This window comes from Anabrus simplex, chromosome 6, assembly GCF_040414725.1.
Source record: "Anabrus simplex isolate iqAnaSimp1 chromosome 6, ASM4041472v1, whole genome shotgun sequence".
Lineage (NCBI taxonomy): Eukaryota > Metazoa > Arthropoda > Insecta > Orthoptera > Tettigoniidae > Anabrus > Anabrus simplex.
This window is the reverse complement of record NC_090270.1, coordinates 173,171,219-173,187,031: the sequence shown is the minus strand read 5'-3', so window position 1 is coordinate 173,187,031 and position 15,813 is coordinate 173,171,219. Positions and strand designations below refer to the sequence as shown.

General features: G+C 37.8%; 1 protein-coding gene across 1 annotated transcript in view; it reads left to right on the top strand.

The window, feature by feature from the left end:
- LOC136876257 (ras-related protein Rab-18-B) overlaps window positions 1-15,530 on the top strand; it is a 37,353-nt gene extending 21,823 nt beyond the window's left edge. Inside the window, exon 5 of the mRNA XM_067150061.2 lies at window positions 12,358-15,530. Within this exon, the coding sequence (XP_067006162.1) occupies window positions 12,358-12,468 (111 nt within the window). The 3' untranslated portion in view covers window positions 12,469-15,530. The remainder of the gene's footprint in view (window positions 1-12,357) is intronic.
- The last annotated feature ends 283 nt before the right edge of the window (window positions 15,531-15,813 follow it).

Below are 15,813 nucleotides of genomic sequence, written 5' to 3'. Positions count from 1 at the left end.
GCCAGTTCCTGAATCGAGTAATCCTGGTAAGGGTCCCATACACTGGAATCATACTCTAGTTGGGGTCTCACCAGAGACAAATATACTCTCTCCTTTACATTCTTACTACAACCCCTAAATACTCTCATAACCATGTGCAGAGATCTGTTCCATTTATGTGATTACCCCAATGAAGATCTTTCCTTATATTAATACCTAGGTATTTACAATGATCCCCAAAAGGAACTTTAACCCCATCAACGCAGTAATTAAAACTGAGGGGACTTTTCCTATTTGTGAAACTCACAAACTGACTTTTATCCCCGTTTATCATCATACCATTGCCTACTGTCCATCTCACAACATTATCGAGGTAATTACCTTACCTCGATAATGTGGTAGTGGTGGGGGTGGTGTTGATTATTGTTTTAAGAGGAAGTACAACAAGGCAACCATCCTCTATTAACACTAATCAGAGGGGAAAAATGGAAGTCCAACACTTGGAGAAATTAAGGTTTTGGCCAAAGAAAAATAAGGGCCATGAAGGGCTTGAAAATGAAAGACTCCCTAGGCCTCCGTACGTAATACAGTTGGAGTCGGAAAAGAACCGGAGTTAACCAAGGGAAGTCGAATAGGATAGACGAAAGTGAGGAGCCTGACTGAAGTAAGTAAAAACATTGTATGGACTTGTAAGAGGAAAAGTCTACACGGAGCAGATGAAAGGGAAAATAAGGGGAAAAATTGCATATATAACAAACTAGCTGTTGTGAACGAAGCTTTTGTAATTGGAACAGTATTGCTTGAGTGGAATGGCAGCAGAAGAGAGAGAACACAGTTCAAATAGATATTTTTAGATATTTTATTCTTCCACCATCAAGTACAGAAAATGTACACTAAGTATTGTCAGTATTAATAAAAATTATCTATAGTTAGTATCTTAGCCATAATGCCTGAGTCATTAGAAAAATTATTTTAGCTACCTACTGTATATTAGGTCAGTTTTTGAAATACCACATTCTAGATACTCTTCTACACTATAAAATGCCTTTTTCCTTAAAAATTGTGACATTACCCTGTTAAATGTACTATTGTCTAATGTTCCAATAGGTAGTGGAAGCTTATTGTACATCTTAAGCTGTTGATAACAGTGGCTGTTTGTGCTTTTACTAAGCCTAGAGTGAGGAGTATCCAGATCATTCTTGTATCTTGTGTCGTGCATGTGAATTGTAGATCTTTCTTTAAATTCGGAAAGATTCTCTTTCACGTGCATAATGTTTGTAAGAATATATAAACAGGGAACTGTCATAATTTTTAGGCTCACAAAGTAAGTTTTACAGGAGTCTTTAAATTCTAATCCAGCAATTAGACGGACTGCCTTTTCCTGCCAAATAAATACAGTAAAACCTTGTTAATTCAAAATCATTGGGATGCCAAAATCGGACTTCGAATTGCGTGATTTAGAATTAACCACCAACACGTAGTTCAGAGATGCCAACCCTTGCCGTCTCACAATATATTCTGAAGACCCGTTACTGCATGCAATTAACCTTGATACACACTTTAAACCTTTCAAATGCCATATTCAAAAAAGTCCAAAATGTACCCAACAAGGTGCCTTTACAGTATTCAAATAACACACTTCGATAACTCACTGACAAACATAACCTCAAGCAAGGAATAAAAGAAAAGCATGATACGAAGGCGAGAAGAAACCTAAGATGACTCCCCTGTGGTAGTCCTTTATTCATTGGATTACTGTACTGCCCTTAAAACATCGTGGCTTATCGAACTTTCCTATGACGAGGGGAGGGAGTCTTTCGCTTCCGTCAGCATTAGAAGTTTACAACACAGTACGGTGACTACCCTTGCACGATTTTCCGCTATGGTACTTCTCTCGTAATTCTTCTCGTAATTGCCATGATGCAAAGTATTCTGAGACCCATTAATGCATGCAGTCACCTTGATTCACAGTTAAACCTTTCAAATGCCATGGAGAAAGCTATTTCTGTAAAGTATCGAACAAAGTGCATGTACATTATTCAAATAATGCACTTGGATAAATCACTGGCAAACAGAACCTTACGCAACGAAAGAAAAATACATACATTCAAAGACAAGGACAAATTATGCTGGCTGCGTTGTGCAAATGCTTTATTTTTTTGGTTTACTGTACTGTTTGCATTTTTTAGATGCCTTGTACTTGCGCGGAATGTGCCCGACACCTTTAAAACATCGTAGGTTATCGAACTTTCCTATGATGAGGAAAGGAAGTCTCTCGCTTCCGTGTGCATTGCAACACAATACAATGACCCCCCCACCCTTGTACGATTTCCCGGCTGGCACTTTTCTCCTGTGGGCTCAACATTTAAAAAAAAAGGAACAATGCAGTTTCATTGGCATTGACAATATTGTTCGATGCGTACGAACTGATTTTATGGCACGCTTTTTCGCCAACTGTCGGCATCGCCAGTATTAGCGGATTCTAATTCTTAAGAAGTTATTATATTAATAAAACCACCTTTCCAATACACAATAGTCCTTTATATTTAGGATAAAACCATTTAATTACAAGTAGGACATGTTTTGCTCAATCTTAGTGAGCATCATCAGCTATAGATAACATAATCCATAGTGGTATATATAACGAAAAAACGTCTAATATACATTGATAAAATATGAATTTTAACAATTTAAAAATAATCAATAAGATTACATTATGTCTATTAAAACAAATATTGATCATTAAAATTGCTTAAAATGTAAGTGGAATGAATGACATGAAATGTTCGTATAAATCAATGACCATAATAATCTTCGCTCGATTGCATTAGACTGTTTATAATTAAAAACAGTTATTCACATAAGGGTGAGCTCTTGTAATGAACTGTGATGATGTTTTTTAAAATAAACATGATGAGGAATGCTAAAATCACATATATTGGTTGAAAAACGTACTGCACTGATGATAAAACGTTGTCTGGATTGGCGTAAATAACCTTTTGGGACCTCCTCGCGTTGTGTTTCAAACATTATTATATTTTGTGTAGTAGTGTGTTAATATTGGGCTTCAAATGGAGAACTACTGATCTCGTAGGTGAAATAATATAAATTGGGTGTATCCTGTAAAAAAGAAGAAAAAGGAAGAATAGTATGTGTCAGTTGCTGGAATTTAAAGGCTGTACTACTGTAAGGAAATAATAACAGAAGGCGCTTACCCGTGTGTTAATTGAGGGGAGATTAGTCCCTTGGTTGTTTACTGAGGTTTCATGGTCACTGATTTGCTGCTACGTGTGTTGTATGAATGCGATTGTAGAGATGGGGAAGATAGCGGAAAGGGGAAGGGAGGCGGGACGTGCCGCGAGTTGTCGGCCAATGGAGGGGATGCAGTGCTAGGAGGCGTCGTAGGTGTGGCTACTGTTGCTGTTGTTACTACAGGAGGATTGAAAGCATGTTTATAATGGAAAATCTTCATGAAATTTTTAGCATTGATTCCAAAGTTAGCAATTGGATTGGGGATTTGCTCAATTATGGGGCTATTAATGTCCGAGACGTCATTTAAATTACTATTTTTATTAAAGTACTGCTCCAAGGAAATATAAGCATTTTCATACCCAGTCATTAGACTGCTTTTATTAACGTATTTGAGTATTTGCATATCTTGATCGATAGTACTGAAATTATGCCCTGTGTCCCTCATATGAATACTCATGGCGAAATGCCTTTTGTGTTTCAAGGCATTATAATGTTCTAAATACCTTATTCTAAAGCTACGGCCAATTTGCCCTATATAAGAAAAATTGCACTGTGTGCATCTGAGTCTATACATTCCCGAGTTTGAGAATCTGTCGTAAATTGTATTAACTGAATTGGAATTGAAAAAAATATTATGGTTGGTGTTGAGGATCCGGTATGCAATGTTAATATTGTGCTTTTTAAATGGTTTAGAGACATTGTGAATAGCTGGGTTAGTGAAAGTAAAAATAGCGAAATTTGTTTTGCTTTTTTCGAGAACTAATGTAGTTGTACTCTTTGATCTAATTTTACCTATGATTCTGGTGATCATATCAGGTTTAAAACCATTCATCATGGCTAATTCCTTGATGAAACGTAGTTCTTTTTCTTGATTAGCATTAAAAAGAGGAATGTTCATGGCCCTGTGAATCAAGCTGTAAAATGTAGCCTGCTTATGGGAGTGAGGGTGCAAGGATTCGCTTTTTATTGTTATAGGAGCGGCAGATGGTTTCCTGTAAATTTGGTAAATGAACTTATCTTTATCTCTAGTCAAAGTTAAGTCTAAAAAGTTTAAGGAGTTGTTGATCTCGCCCTCTTTAGTAAACTGAATACTGTGGTTAAGGTTGTTAAGGAGCCTGAGTACGTTGTCACTATTATTCAATTGTTTATCTATGATTGCGAACGTATCATCCACAAATCTTAGTCAGAGATTTACGCCGTTAATTTTATTAATTATTAATTTGGTTTCCATATCGTCCATAAAGATGTTGGCAAGAATGCATGAAATTGGGTCGCTCATTGCTAATCCTTTTTGATGATATATTTTATTATCGAATGTGAAATAGTTATTGTTAAGTACGAATTTCAATAAATTAACCATGGATTATGTTATCTATAGTTGATGATGCTCACTAAGATTGAGCAAAACATGTCCTACTTGTAATTAAATGGTTTTATCCTAAATATAAAGGACTATTGTGTATTGGAAAGGTGGTTTTATTAATATAACAACTTCTTATTCTGTAATCCAATACGGTTTTATAATGAGATTTATAACTTCTAATTCTTATCTGGAATAAAACAAGTTCTGTTCGGAAATCCCACAATTTATATTTTGGCAAGTAATAGAAAAGTTCCCAAATTAGAAACTATTTAGTCCGTAGATTATCATACCAAAATGTAGCACTTGACAAAGGCTCTGCCTATTACTCACTCACATGGTCCTTTGTTATCCTCACAATAGTCAAAGTTATGCTTAGGTGACGACTGTAACACAAACTGCCCGTCTGAAACAAACCAATTGACTGACTGCATTAGACTTTTTGCAATTAGTTCTGTCGTTGAGTTTTCTCCCGTGTGAACTGTTTTTCTGGGTTTGGTGGTGGGAGTTCATCAGAGCAAAATCTCCTATATCAGCTGCCTACATAATTTACTGGTTGGAGTCTAGAGTTCCTAATATCAGTGTGAATTCACCGGGCAGATGTGACTTTGAATCCCCTCATACACGTTTAAATTATGCCCTCAGCTTGTTTGGCGCTCTGTTTGATGGTGGAAGATTGACAGTTGGCTGTAGTTTCCTGCGGTTCGAAATATGCCTTGGAGGGATACTTTTCTATGGTCCACTTTCACATTTTTAATTAAGCAGATGACACTTAGGCACATTGATTGTCGCACAAATTATTATAAGTTACTGGCAGTGAGGAGTAATTGAATTTGCATGTACGAAATTTTCACCTGGTAAAATGAACTGAATATCTTTTCCCGCTGGGCAGGGCATTAAAAATTTTCTCCACCCTTCCTGGTTGGCCATCTTTTCGACGTTCAGATTTTTAGACGTAATCAGTCTTCTCAAGGGGTGTTGGGCATAGCCTATCCTTGTTTCACCATCGTCTTTCTCCGTCTTTCATTCCAACCGTCGCTTTGTTCCAGAGATTTCCTTTCCCATGAGAAAGCTTGCTGAGCAGTGGCGTATCCTGTAATCTCCACTGAGGCATGCAACTAGTAACCATGCAGTTAACACAATGTATTAAGTAAATTTCAATTCTACTCACCCTAATTACATGTAGGTGAACTCGAGCCAAACAGTTTTACTGTAAGTTTCTGGATTGAACGTGCGTACACAATTCTTGTTTTCTGTTTTTAAATTTACGAGGGTACGCCTCTGTGGTGTAGTGATTAGTGTGATTAGCTGCCACCCCCGGAGGCCCGGGTTCGATTCCCGGCTCTACCACGAAATTTGAAAAGTGGTACGAGGGCTGGAACGGGGTCCACTCAGTCTTGGGAGGTCAACTGAGTAGAGGTGAGTCGATTCCCACCTCAGCCATCCTCAAAATGGTTTTACGTGGTTTTCCACATCTCCTCCAGGCAAATGCTGGGATGGTACCTAACTTCAGGCCACGGCCGCTTCCTTCCCTCTTCCTTGTCTATCCCTTCCAATCTTCCCATCCCCCGCAAGGCCCCTGTTCAGCATAGCAGGTGAGGCAGGCTGGGCGAGGTACTGGTCATCCTCCCCAGTTATATCCCCCGACCCAGAGTCTGAAGCTCCAGTACACTGCCCTTGAGGCGGTAGAGGAGGGATCCCTCGCTGAGTCCGAGGGAAAAGCCAACCCTGGAGAGTAAGCAGATTAAGAAGAAGAAGAAATTTCCGAGGGAAGGTAGAGGTCTCCCGGCTTTAACTATTTGAATCTTTTCATCAAACGAACGGCCAGTAAATGGCTTTTCAAACTGATTTACAATTATATCCGCTTTAGACTCATCCATCGTTAATACCACATGTGCGCAAAATATAATAAAACACCGAAAACACAATGAATTAACTCACTAGTTAGCCACAACTCAAGCACTGGAGGTAAGTCACCCCAGTGGCATTGGTCAGTTTCGTCACGTTGGGTTCTCGCTGGGGGGGGGGGGGGGGGGGGTAATCTGTGGGTCCCGTTCGCTGTAACGATGCCGACTTTCTCCAAGTTGCTAACAGATGGCAGAGGGTAGCACGGGTATGGGGTAACAAACTCTGACCAAGTTTCAATTGCAGCGACATCGTTCAGAGGTTCACAATTAAGTATTTAATTTATTTTCCACCTAGTCGATACAATTGTGAATCTATTGAAGTGCGATACGGACCATGAAGCTGATTTTATGTAATCGTTCAGAGGGTTTCAGACTACGTCTGCCACCGAATGCAATTTTAAGATTGAATGCCTTACATCCTTATCTCCTCCATTTGCTGTCTCTTTCTTCCTAGAGTGGTGTAGACGGCGAGACTACACCAGCACCACACGTAGTCAAGCAACGGAACTAGTACAGTTGCCTGGACCTTTTGAACTTCTGAGAGATGAAATCGTTAATATTTGACTTGAAAAAACCTAAAATCGTACATCAGACAGTTCTTTGTGTTATAACGCATGCAATGAATGCCTTGCATTCAAGGAGAATACGCCCCTGTTGCTGAGGTTGTCTTTCGTCGGCTCATTAGCGTTTGTTGGAGGACACTTTACAACATAATTGTGAATACTGTATGTGACCGTAAGAGCTCCTGCTGACTTAGGATTACAACTGAGAGGTCTCTGCCAAGTTCCACGCGAATTACTCGTACTGAACTCAATGCTGGCTGAATTCTTATATGTAAAATAAGTAAAATTAAGATCAAATTATTCATATTGCAATTAGGGCATTAGTGTTATGGGTGCATTACCTAGTTTAGATTTTCTTTGCGACCCACTTCAATTTCAACTGTACCCACAAAACTTCCACGTTTATTTTCTTCTTTTATCCACCCTCTAATGTTTCCTTCTAGGATGAACTTGCCTATAACTTCCTATTCTTCACACAGTCAATTATTTTGATTTTATCACTCTCAGAATATTTCCTTTCTTGCAACATGAACACACAGTGAACTTGTAATTCAATACTACACGCGAGCAGTACTGTACTCTAACCTACACTTGTTAATTAGGAAGGGAAGTGGAGTAAGGGCTTTGTAGGCTGTTTCGAAACCTGCTGCTTGCCTTGGCAAGAATTCTTAGAAATATGAACACTGTCAATAGCTGAGGAATTGCTAGTTTCTGGTCGCTTCTCTGCTATCCCATGAATGTAGTCTTACACCCCCAAGGCTAAGACCATAATAGATACTGTACTGTATTGTTTCTTTTTTGGCTGGGGTCTTGAAAGAAATACTGTGGTACAGCATTAGCATGATCATCCTGGTGAAATGACAACCCACCAAATAATAAAACAAGATATTTTCCTATCCACCATAGCTTAGGGTGTAAATGTGGTGTCCAGAACTACTGTATGTTTAGCTGGACTAAGGAGAAATTGTGTTCTAACTCCATGTTCGCTGCCTTGAAAATAGTATTCTGTAGTTTCCCATTTTTAAGCAGACTAAGGTAGCACTTTCAGAAAGTAAGTATTTCACTCAATCATTAATACTATATTTATATGGGGAATATACTCTTCACCACATCACATTGAACTTTTACTGTATTCTACATTAGAAGATCGTGACATCTTCTCAGCCCATCTGTTTCCCTATTTGTATTTGTATGCAAATTGTTATTAAATCCATCAACAGTGGGTTACACTATTAGTATTAAACTTTATTGAGATTATACTTGTCAAAATGGCTCCCGTGGTGATGTTGATACCACCCTCACTGAGCAAAAATGGATATCGAAGAATTGGTATTGATAAGGAGAGTGCCTTATCCGTGTGTGGACTGTAGAGTGTGAATATATGCAGAGATGCCAACTATTACGATTCAATCATAATAATTACGAATTACCCATCACAATTATGCCTTTACGAATCACACACCACAAATTACGATTTTTTGTTGATTTTTAAATTTTAGTATATGAATTTTTCAAAAGGATACACAAGGAATTGCAGCTTGAATTCTCAGAATATTATTTTCAGATTTCTCAGTAATAATTTATACCCCTTTCCTGTCCCTCGTTTAAGAATATTTCAAGTTTTCACGTGCCAAACGCAGTGTGTGCTTCCAGTACCGGAAAAATAGGCACCTGTGAAGTGGTATATCTTGCAGGTTTATCTTTGTTTGTCACAGACTTCCATGGAAGTATGCAAGTTCTTTTGTCTTTGTTTGGGCCGCAGAGTGGTGACAAACTCCATATCATTATGGATACGGTATGAGTGACTGTTGAAGAAGTATTTATTGCAATTTTGGTTGCCAAATTTACATATATTGCTCTTCTAGGATATATGCTAATCGTGTTTTACAAAATGCGAAAGGTTTGATATAATGGAGCGATTTCTTGTGCAGGAAAATACGTGTGGTGACATAACCGTGATTAGTGACGCTAGTGATAAACCAAAAATAGTTAAAAAATTTATGGAGGAGTACTCAAAAGAATGGCCCTGTTTACTGCGTTCCTCAAAATCCACATGTTTTGTAGTGTGTGTAGCCGCGATTTTTTAATTGCGCATGGTGAGAATATGAACACCGAACTGTTAAGTGCTCTGTTAGTGCAGAGGATGCACATGATATCAAAAGGAAAAGCATGTCACCAGTGTATGTTTACTGAACAGCAACTACAAGCTGCTAAGGGAGCAACTACAGTACTCAGCAAAAGAAATGATCCTTCAACCTCCACTCAGATATGTACTGCAGGTAAGAATCATGCACTCTTTATATGCCAGTCTTTGAATATCTGGTTGAATTGTATGTTGTTCATTGATTTTTCAATGATATGTAAGTAAGATCTCGAAAAAAAAATTCTACCCCCGCCCCCCGTGCCCGAACGGCTGCATTACGAATTGCCTTTCTCAAAAGTTGGCATCTCTGTATATGGAAATTGTTCTTTTGTTTGTCATGTTTATCCTTGTGTTTTCTTTCTGTTGCTGCTGCTTCCCATATTGACGTGTAATTTTGTTTATTCTAACCTCTGTTCCTACTTTTCTGCATTTGCCATTATTTGGTACTTGTTTGTCCTATCCGTTACATGTGAAATTTATTGTAAGTTAATACGAAGGTGGCCTAGAAAATAATGCACCACAATTTTTTTCTCAGCCCCCAACAACGGTACGAATCCGAAACTTTAGATGTGAATTCTTTGAAGTTTTAGGAGTGCATGCGCAAAACAGGCAGTGTGTCATCATTGAATTTCTCACTGCAGAGCATGAAACGGTTGGGAACATTCACAAACGTTTATGTGCAGTTTATGGAGCATCAGCAGTCAACGGAAGTACGGTAGTAGTCGCTGGGCACAGAGGGTGAGGCCATTTGAAAGCGGTCAGAGAGGCCACCCACGGCTGTCACACAAACAAGATGCAACGTGCTGATGTGCTCATTTATAAGGACCAACGCAGAATGACTCAGGAGTTGGCGCGGGAGCCGTCGATCAGCAAAGGAAGTGTGGGTGCAATCATCAATGCTGTAGCGTTTGTTCGAGACACAGCATACACATAATAAATAATAAATAGAATAGTAATAATAATAATAATAATAATAACATATTAATATGAATATTGATAATAATAAAAATAAATAAATAAATGTTGACATAAAATGTGAATAAAGAAATAGTTGTAAATAATATAGACACATAATAATATGAATAAGGAAATAGTAAAATGACACAGTGGCGGAGAATTCACATCAGAACATGGAAACGCGGCGAGTATCTTTCGATACGCAAAATTAAATCATATACAAGGGAACACTTACAGGCCTAAAAATGACAACTAAGAGAGGAGAGTGGAAGGTGCTGGAACCTTATGAGGTCCATGCGAAGGTATGGCATTATGGGGGAGGAAAAACTTACAATGATACACCCAACAGACAAATAATTATTGAGAAAGTGAACATACAATTATAAATGAACAAATAAATGAACTGTGGATTAACAGATACTTGAGACACAAAACAAAATATGTGTAAGGGAAACAATTAAGCTCTTCGGTGACAAAAAACTTTGACATAGAGGTTCACATTAAAGTTAAATTTACGGAATGAAAGGAGGCAACCTCAAAAGTATCAAAAATGTAATTACGCTATTGAAGAGTGTTACAGTTACTTACAATTACAACTAGAGTTAGGAAAGAAGGTCTGCCTCAGAAAACAACACGTTGCAGACTAGCATAATAGTTAAGTCATACAAATGCTCTATTTTGGAAAATTTGGAGAACTAGAGGAAACTCCAGCACACAAAATAAAATTCTACGTAATTACTGAAGTTACATTAAGTGGGAATTGTCCGAAACACAAGAATGCATTTAAATAACATAGCGCTTACCTTGGCCGGCAGAAGACCCATTGTGGGACGGACGCATTTTGCGTCCGCCCGCTGTAGTGATCCAAATTCAAAAGACGTGGACAAATTAACTCGCACGTGCAAGGAGCCACAAACAGGAAACCGAGTGATTACAAATAACCAATAGCAACACTCCAGTTTGCCACATTCACCAATTAAAAATCCTAATATACACACATCCCTTTCTAATTTACAGAATAATTGAATTTAAAACAGGAAATGTAAATACCTAGATATCTTTGAACATAAATCTTCTTCATAGTCCATTTCTTCATAGGCCTAAATATGTAATGATTTTTAAATAATAAAGCTACATACGATAATTAGCTTTGCATAAATTCTTCAGTTTCTTTTAATGTTTTTGTTTACCCAAAATGATGACAAGATAAAATTTACATAACATTACATAATAAGGACTTCTGTTGCTTCACTGATTTCTGTTCACTGCTGTTCAACAACTGCCACAATGCTCTTGATTATGAAAAGAAGTGTTCGCGATAGATTTCATGCCGTCTTACGGAGGAACACAAAACTCTCAGAAAAAACAACATATCTTCTGAGTTGCTGCAACGTTCTGCAGCTGAGGGGGAAGCCTTCTTGTCCCAGATTGTGACAGGTGATGAAACCTGGGTTCACCATTTTGAGTCCAAAACAAAACGGTAATTGGTGGAATGGGGCCGTCCTGATTCTCCACAGAAGAAAAAATTCAAAACAACTGCTTCCGTTGGTAAGGTCATGATCACTGTGTTTTGGGACTCATTAATCTGATGACTAGAGGCACCACCATTAATTCTGAGGCATATGTGAACACACTAACCAAACTCACTCCAGTGACTTGGATACCATAATAACCCAGGTTATTGTTTACTTCAACGTGATAACTTGAAAACGCACGCCCTCACACGAGTTTGAGGACATCAGAGCACATCACGAAACAGGGTTGGACAATGTTATCCCATCCACCCTATAGCCCTGACCTAGCCCTCTCAGACTTTCACTTGTTTGGGCCATTGAAGAATGCCATTCGTGGCAGACATTTTGAGGATGATAAAGAGGTGATTTGCACAGTGAAGAAATGGCTTTGTGAACGTAACAAGGAGTGGTACCGACAGGGTATACACGCCCTTGTGTCTCGCTGGAGGAAGGCCATAGAACGGGAAGGAGATTACGTGGAAAATAGGGAGTGTAGAAAAAGCATCATTCTTTCTTGTGTATAAGTTTCATTGTGTTCAGTAAATAATTGTTTATGAAAAAAATGTTGTGCATGAGTTTCTGGGCTACCCTCATAATTTGTATTGGTTTGAAAGAATGGTTGCAAAATGTAACTCATCAAAAGCCTTGGGAGTTAGTAGTGACAAAATGGTGTTTTTTCCAGATTATCCAGATGCCTGGCCTTTGGGAGGTTCATGGGGATGCAATCCATGTCACAGCAGAAGAAGCTGCTGTTGTACCAAGCTGTGTAGGTTGGAAGTGCAGCCTGGTGTAACATCAACTTTCTGGTAATTGGAACAGAGGACTTAAATTATGAACACTAGTGAAAATTCTGCTATAAAATGTGCAAAGATCTTTTTATGTACCAGTTAAGAGTAATGCTGTTGTAATAAGGCTTTGTGTAATACCACATATTTCTTTGGATTGCCTTTCTCTTCAGCTCTTTACAGTGAAATTTTATATAGAATCTTTTAATTGTCCTAGTGTAATTTTTCCTCTCCTTATTTTCTTGTCTTATAATTTCAGAGATGCTCTCCTGAGCATTCCCAAGGAAGATGAATACAGTCAAGTTGTAAAACAGTAAATGTAATTTGTACTAATATATTTTGTAATGCCAAAACAACTGGGAAAATGTATTTGAAAATAATAATATTGAACAGATTCTTAGTTGACAGGCAATAGGATTGGTAAAAGTATTATGCTAGCTCTTTCTGTTGTTTCGCTTGTAAGCAATATATATGTTCAGCAACTTTGTAAACAGATGTGACATTTTCTTTGTCTGATGTTTGAAAGCAGTAAACTTTACCCCAAGCCATTAACAAGAAATCTTCTGCCTGAAGGGTCAGTGATTTTATGGTCTATTTCATGAAGTAATCTGTGTGTGAGGTGTTTTAAGGATCAGCTGTTTTCATAAGAAAATATGTGAACAGATATCAACCTTTTTTATTACTAAATTTATTTTTAAAATAAAGTTTGTGGATGAATACAAACAATAGCATGTGTTATCTTTGGTGTTTTCTATAGATTTTCTCATATTTTTATTTATTATTTGAAGCAATAGACTTTCCTTATATTTTGTATTTTCTTATACGAGACCTTTCTTGGAGTCCACATCATAGTCCACATGCACACAAATGTTTAATCTGGTGAGTGAATTAACATGTATTGAATGCTAGCAGCTAGAAGTACAGTGAAGAAAGTGGAGTTCATTATTACTAGTTGTACAGTATTTCCTCTGAAAAATATGCAAACATAAGGATACATTAATCTGAATTATGTTAAAGCCTTAGAAAAGAAAGAAGATCCATTCATCTGTCAGGTTGGAGCAGCTTGGAATAAAAGAATACACGGAAGAATTTTGATGTTGATATTAATAGTATATTAGTGTTAATTGAAAGGTTTGATATTCCCCCTCCTGCCATCTTAAATGAAATGGCTCACTGGAAAAGCAGATTTTATTCTATGATAGGTTATGTTTGCAAATTTTTTTTAGGAGTAGGATCCACTTCCTTGTTTGAATGAGAAATAGTTTGGGCAATTTTAGAAAATACGGCAGGATGGATAATTTATATATTGATGTTACTTTATGTGAGCTAGAGTTAAATGGAATCAAATATTGGTTGTAAATAATAAATTGTACACAACTATAGTGGATATTTGTGAATTATTTGTTTTGTGGATATTAAATATCCTGATGAATGGATATTTTCTTGCATTTATAATGACAGTGTACAGTGTGTTTTTCATTATGTGGTGCTATACAGTATATGTTTTACAAAATCATTCTGTTCAACTTTCTTTTACATACATAGATGAGATTGGAGATCATTATATTTGTACACCTGAAAAGTGAATTACGTATAAGATAGGGATGAATGAGGTATATTATTTATTAATTTTGTTGATATTTAGATACACCGAGATTCTTTTTGCGTATACATTCATGTTCTGGAGTAATGGTGATTTCTGCATGCTCATTGTCAAAACGCTGAGGCTTTTTTAAAATGTCAGTATGGATTATGGTATTGTTTTATTATTTCTGTTGTCCCTTTATACAAAGAAAATTTAATGCCATTCATTGATGTTTTGAAAGTTATTAATTCCCTATACTCTGTATCTGAATATTTATATTTACTTATTTTCCATATTGAATTGCTTGGAGTATGTTTTTCTACAAAAAAAAATATCAAGGTGATATAGAATATGGTGATCTAAATTGATGTGGTGTTTCATAGTAGTCACATACACAATTAAAAAACAGCATTAGAACTGACAGAAAATGATTGATTCTCTCAAGAGAGGTCATGCACCAAAAGTGAGAAGCTCTCTGACCAGAGTTTGTTGGGGTCTCTGCATTAGTTATAATACCGGTACCTTGTTTTGCATTTCTGAAGGAGAGTTTTGAGTTTGAGGAAAACATAACATACACTACTTGATCGAAAGTAATTGGACACCTATCTGAAATTGCACTGATACTTTACCCATGTCACGTTCCCTATTATTGGACATTGAGATGGGGTGGGTCTACCTTTCGCCTTTATGATGGCTTTAACTCTGCTGGGGACACTCTCAAACAGGTGTGTGAATGAAGGTAGAGGGATGGCAGCCCATTCTATTTCGAGTTGAAACCAGAGAAGGTAGTGATGTTGGATGCTTTGGTCTGGAGCGAGGTCGGCATTCTAAGTCATCCCAGAGGTGCTCCATTGGGTACAGGTCGGGACTCTGGACAGGCCAGTCCATTTCAGGAACGTTATTGTCCACAAACCATTGCCTCACAGATGCGGCTTTATGACAGGATGCATTGCCATGTAGATATAAACAGCCATCGTCTCCGAACTGGCCTTCTGCTGTACACAGTGGTTTAAAATGTTCACATATCCTTCTGCATTTAAAGAGCAATAAAGGGACCACATGCTAACTGTTAAAAACACTCCCATACCATAACCCCACCTCCTGCATACTTCACTGTTCCCACTACACATGATTGCAGGTAACATTTTCCAGGAATTCACCTAACCCAAACCCTTCCATCGGATCGCCACAGGGTATAGCATGATTCATCACTCAAAATTACTCTTGTCTAGTCATCCATAGTCCAGGGGTCTCGCTCTTTATACCACCTCAAGTGTTGCTTAGCACTAACTTTGTCTTATGAGCAGCAGCTTGACCATATACCCCATTCTTTTTAACTTTCGATGCACAGTCATTGTGCTGGGTGGATTGCTGGTAGCACCTTGGAACTCACAAGTGATTTCCTTCCACTGATCTCTTGCGACTTTTTACAACCACCCTCCACAATGCTCAACTGTCCCTGTCCATCATTAAATGATGTCTGCTTGATCTTGGCTTAGCTGCTGCTGTTCCTTCATGTTTCCACTTCACAATCACATCATCAGCAAGTCAACTTGGGAAGCTTTAGAAGTGTCGAAATGTTGAATTGATTTGTTACTCAGGTGACATCCAGTGACTACAAATCGACGTCAGTGGATATATATAGATCGACATACGAATGTATATGCATGTTTACAATATTGCAGACCTTTATTTACAGATTAACTGCTTCTAAGCGGTACGTCATATCGACAACATAATACTCCATGCTTCATTTTAAACTGGTGGG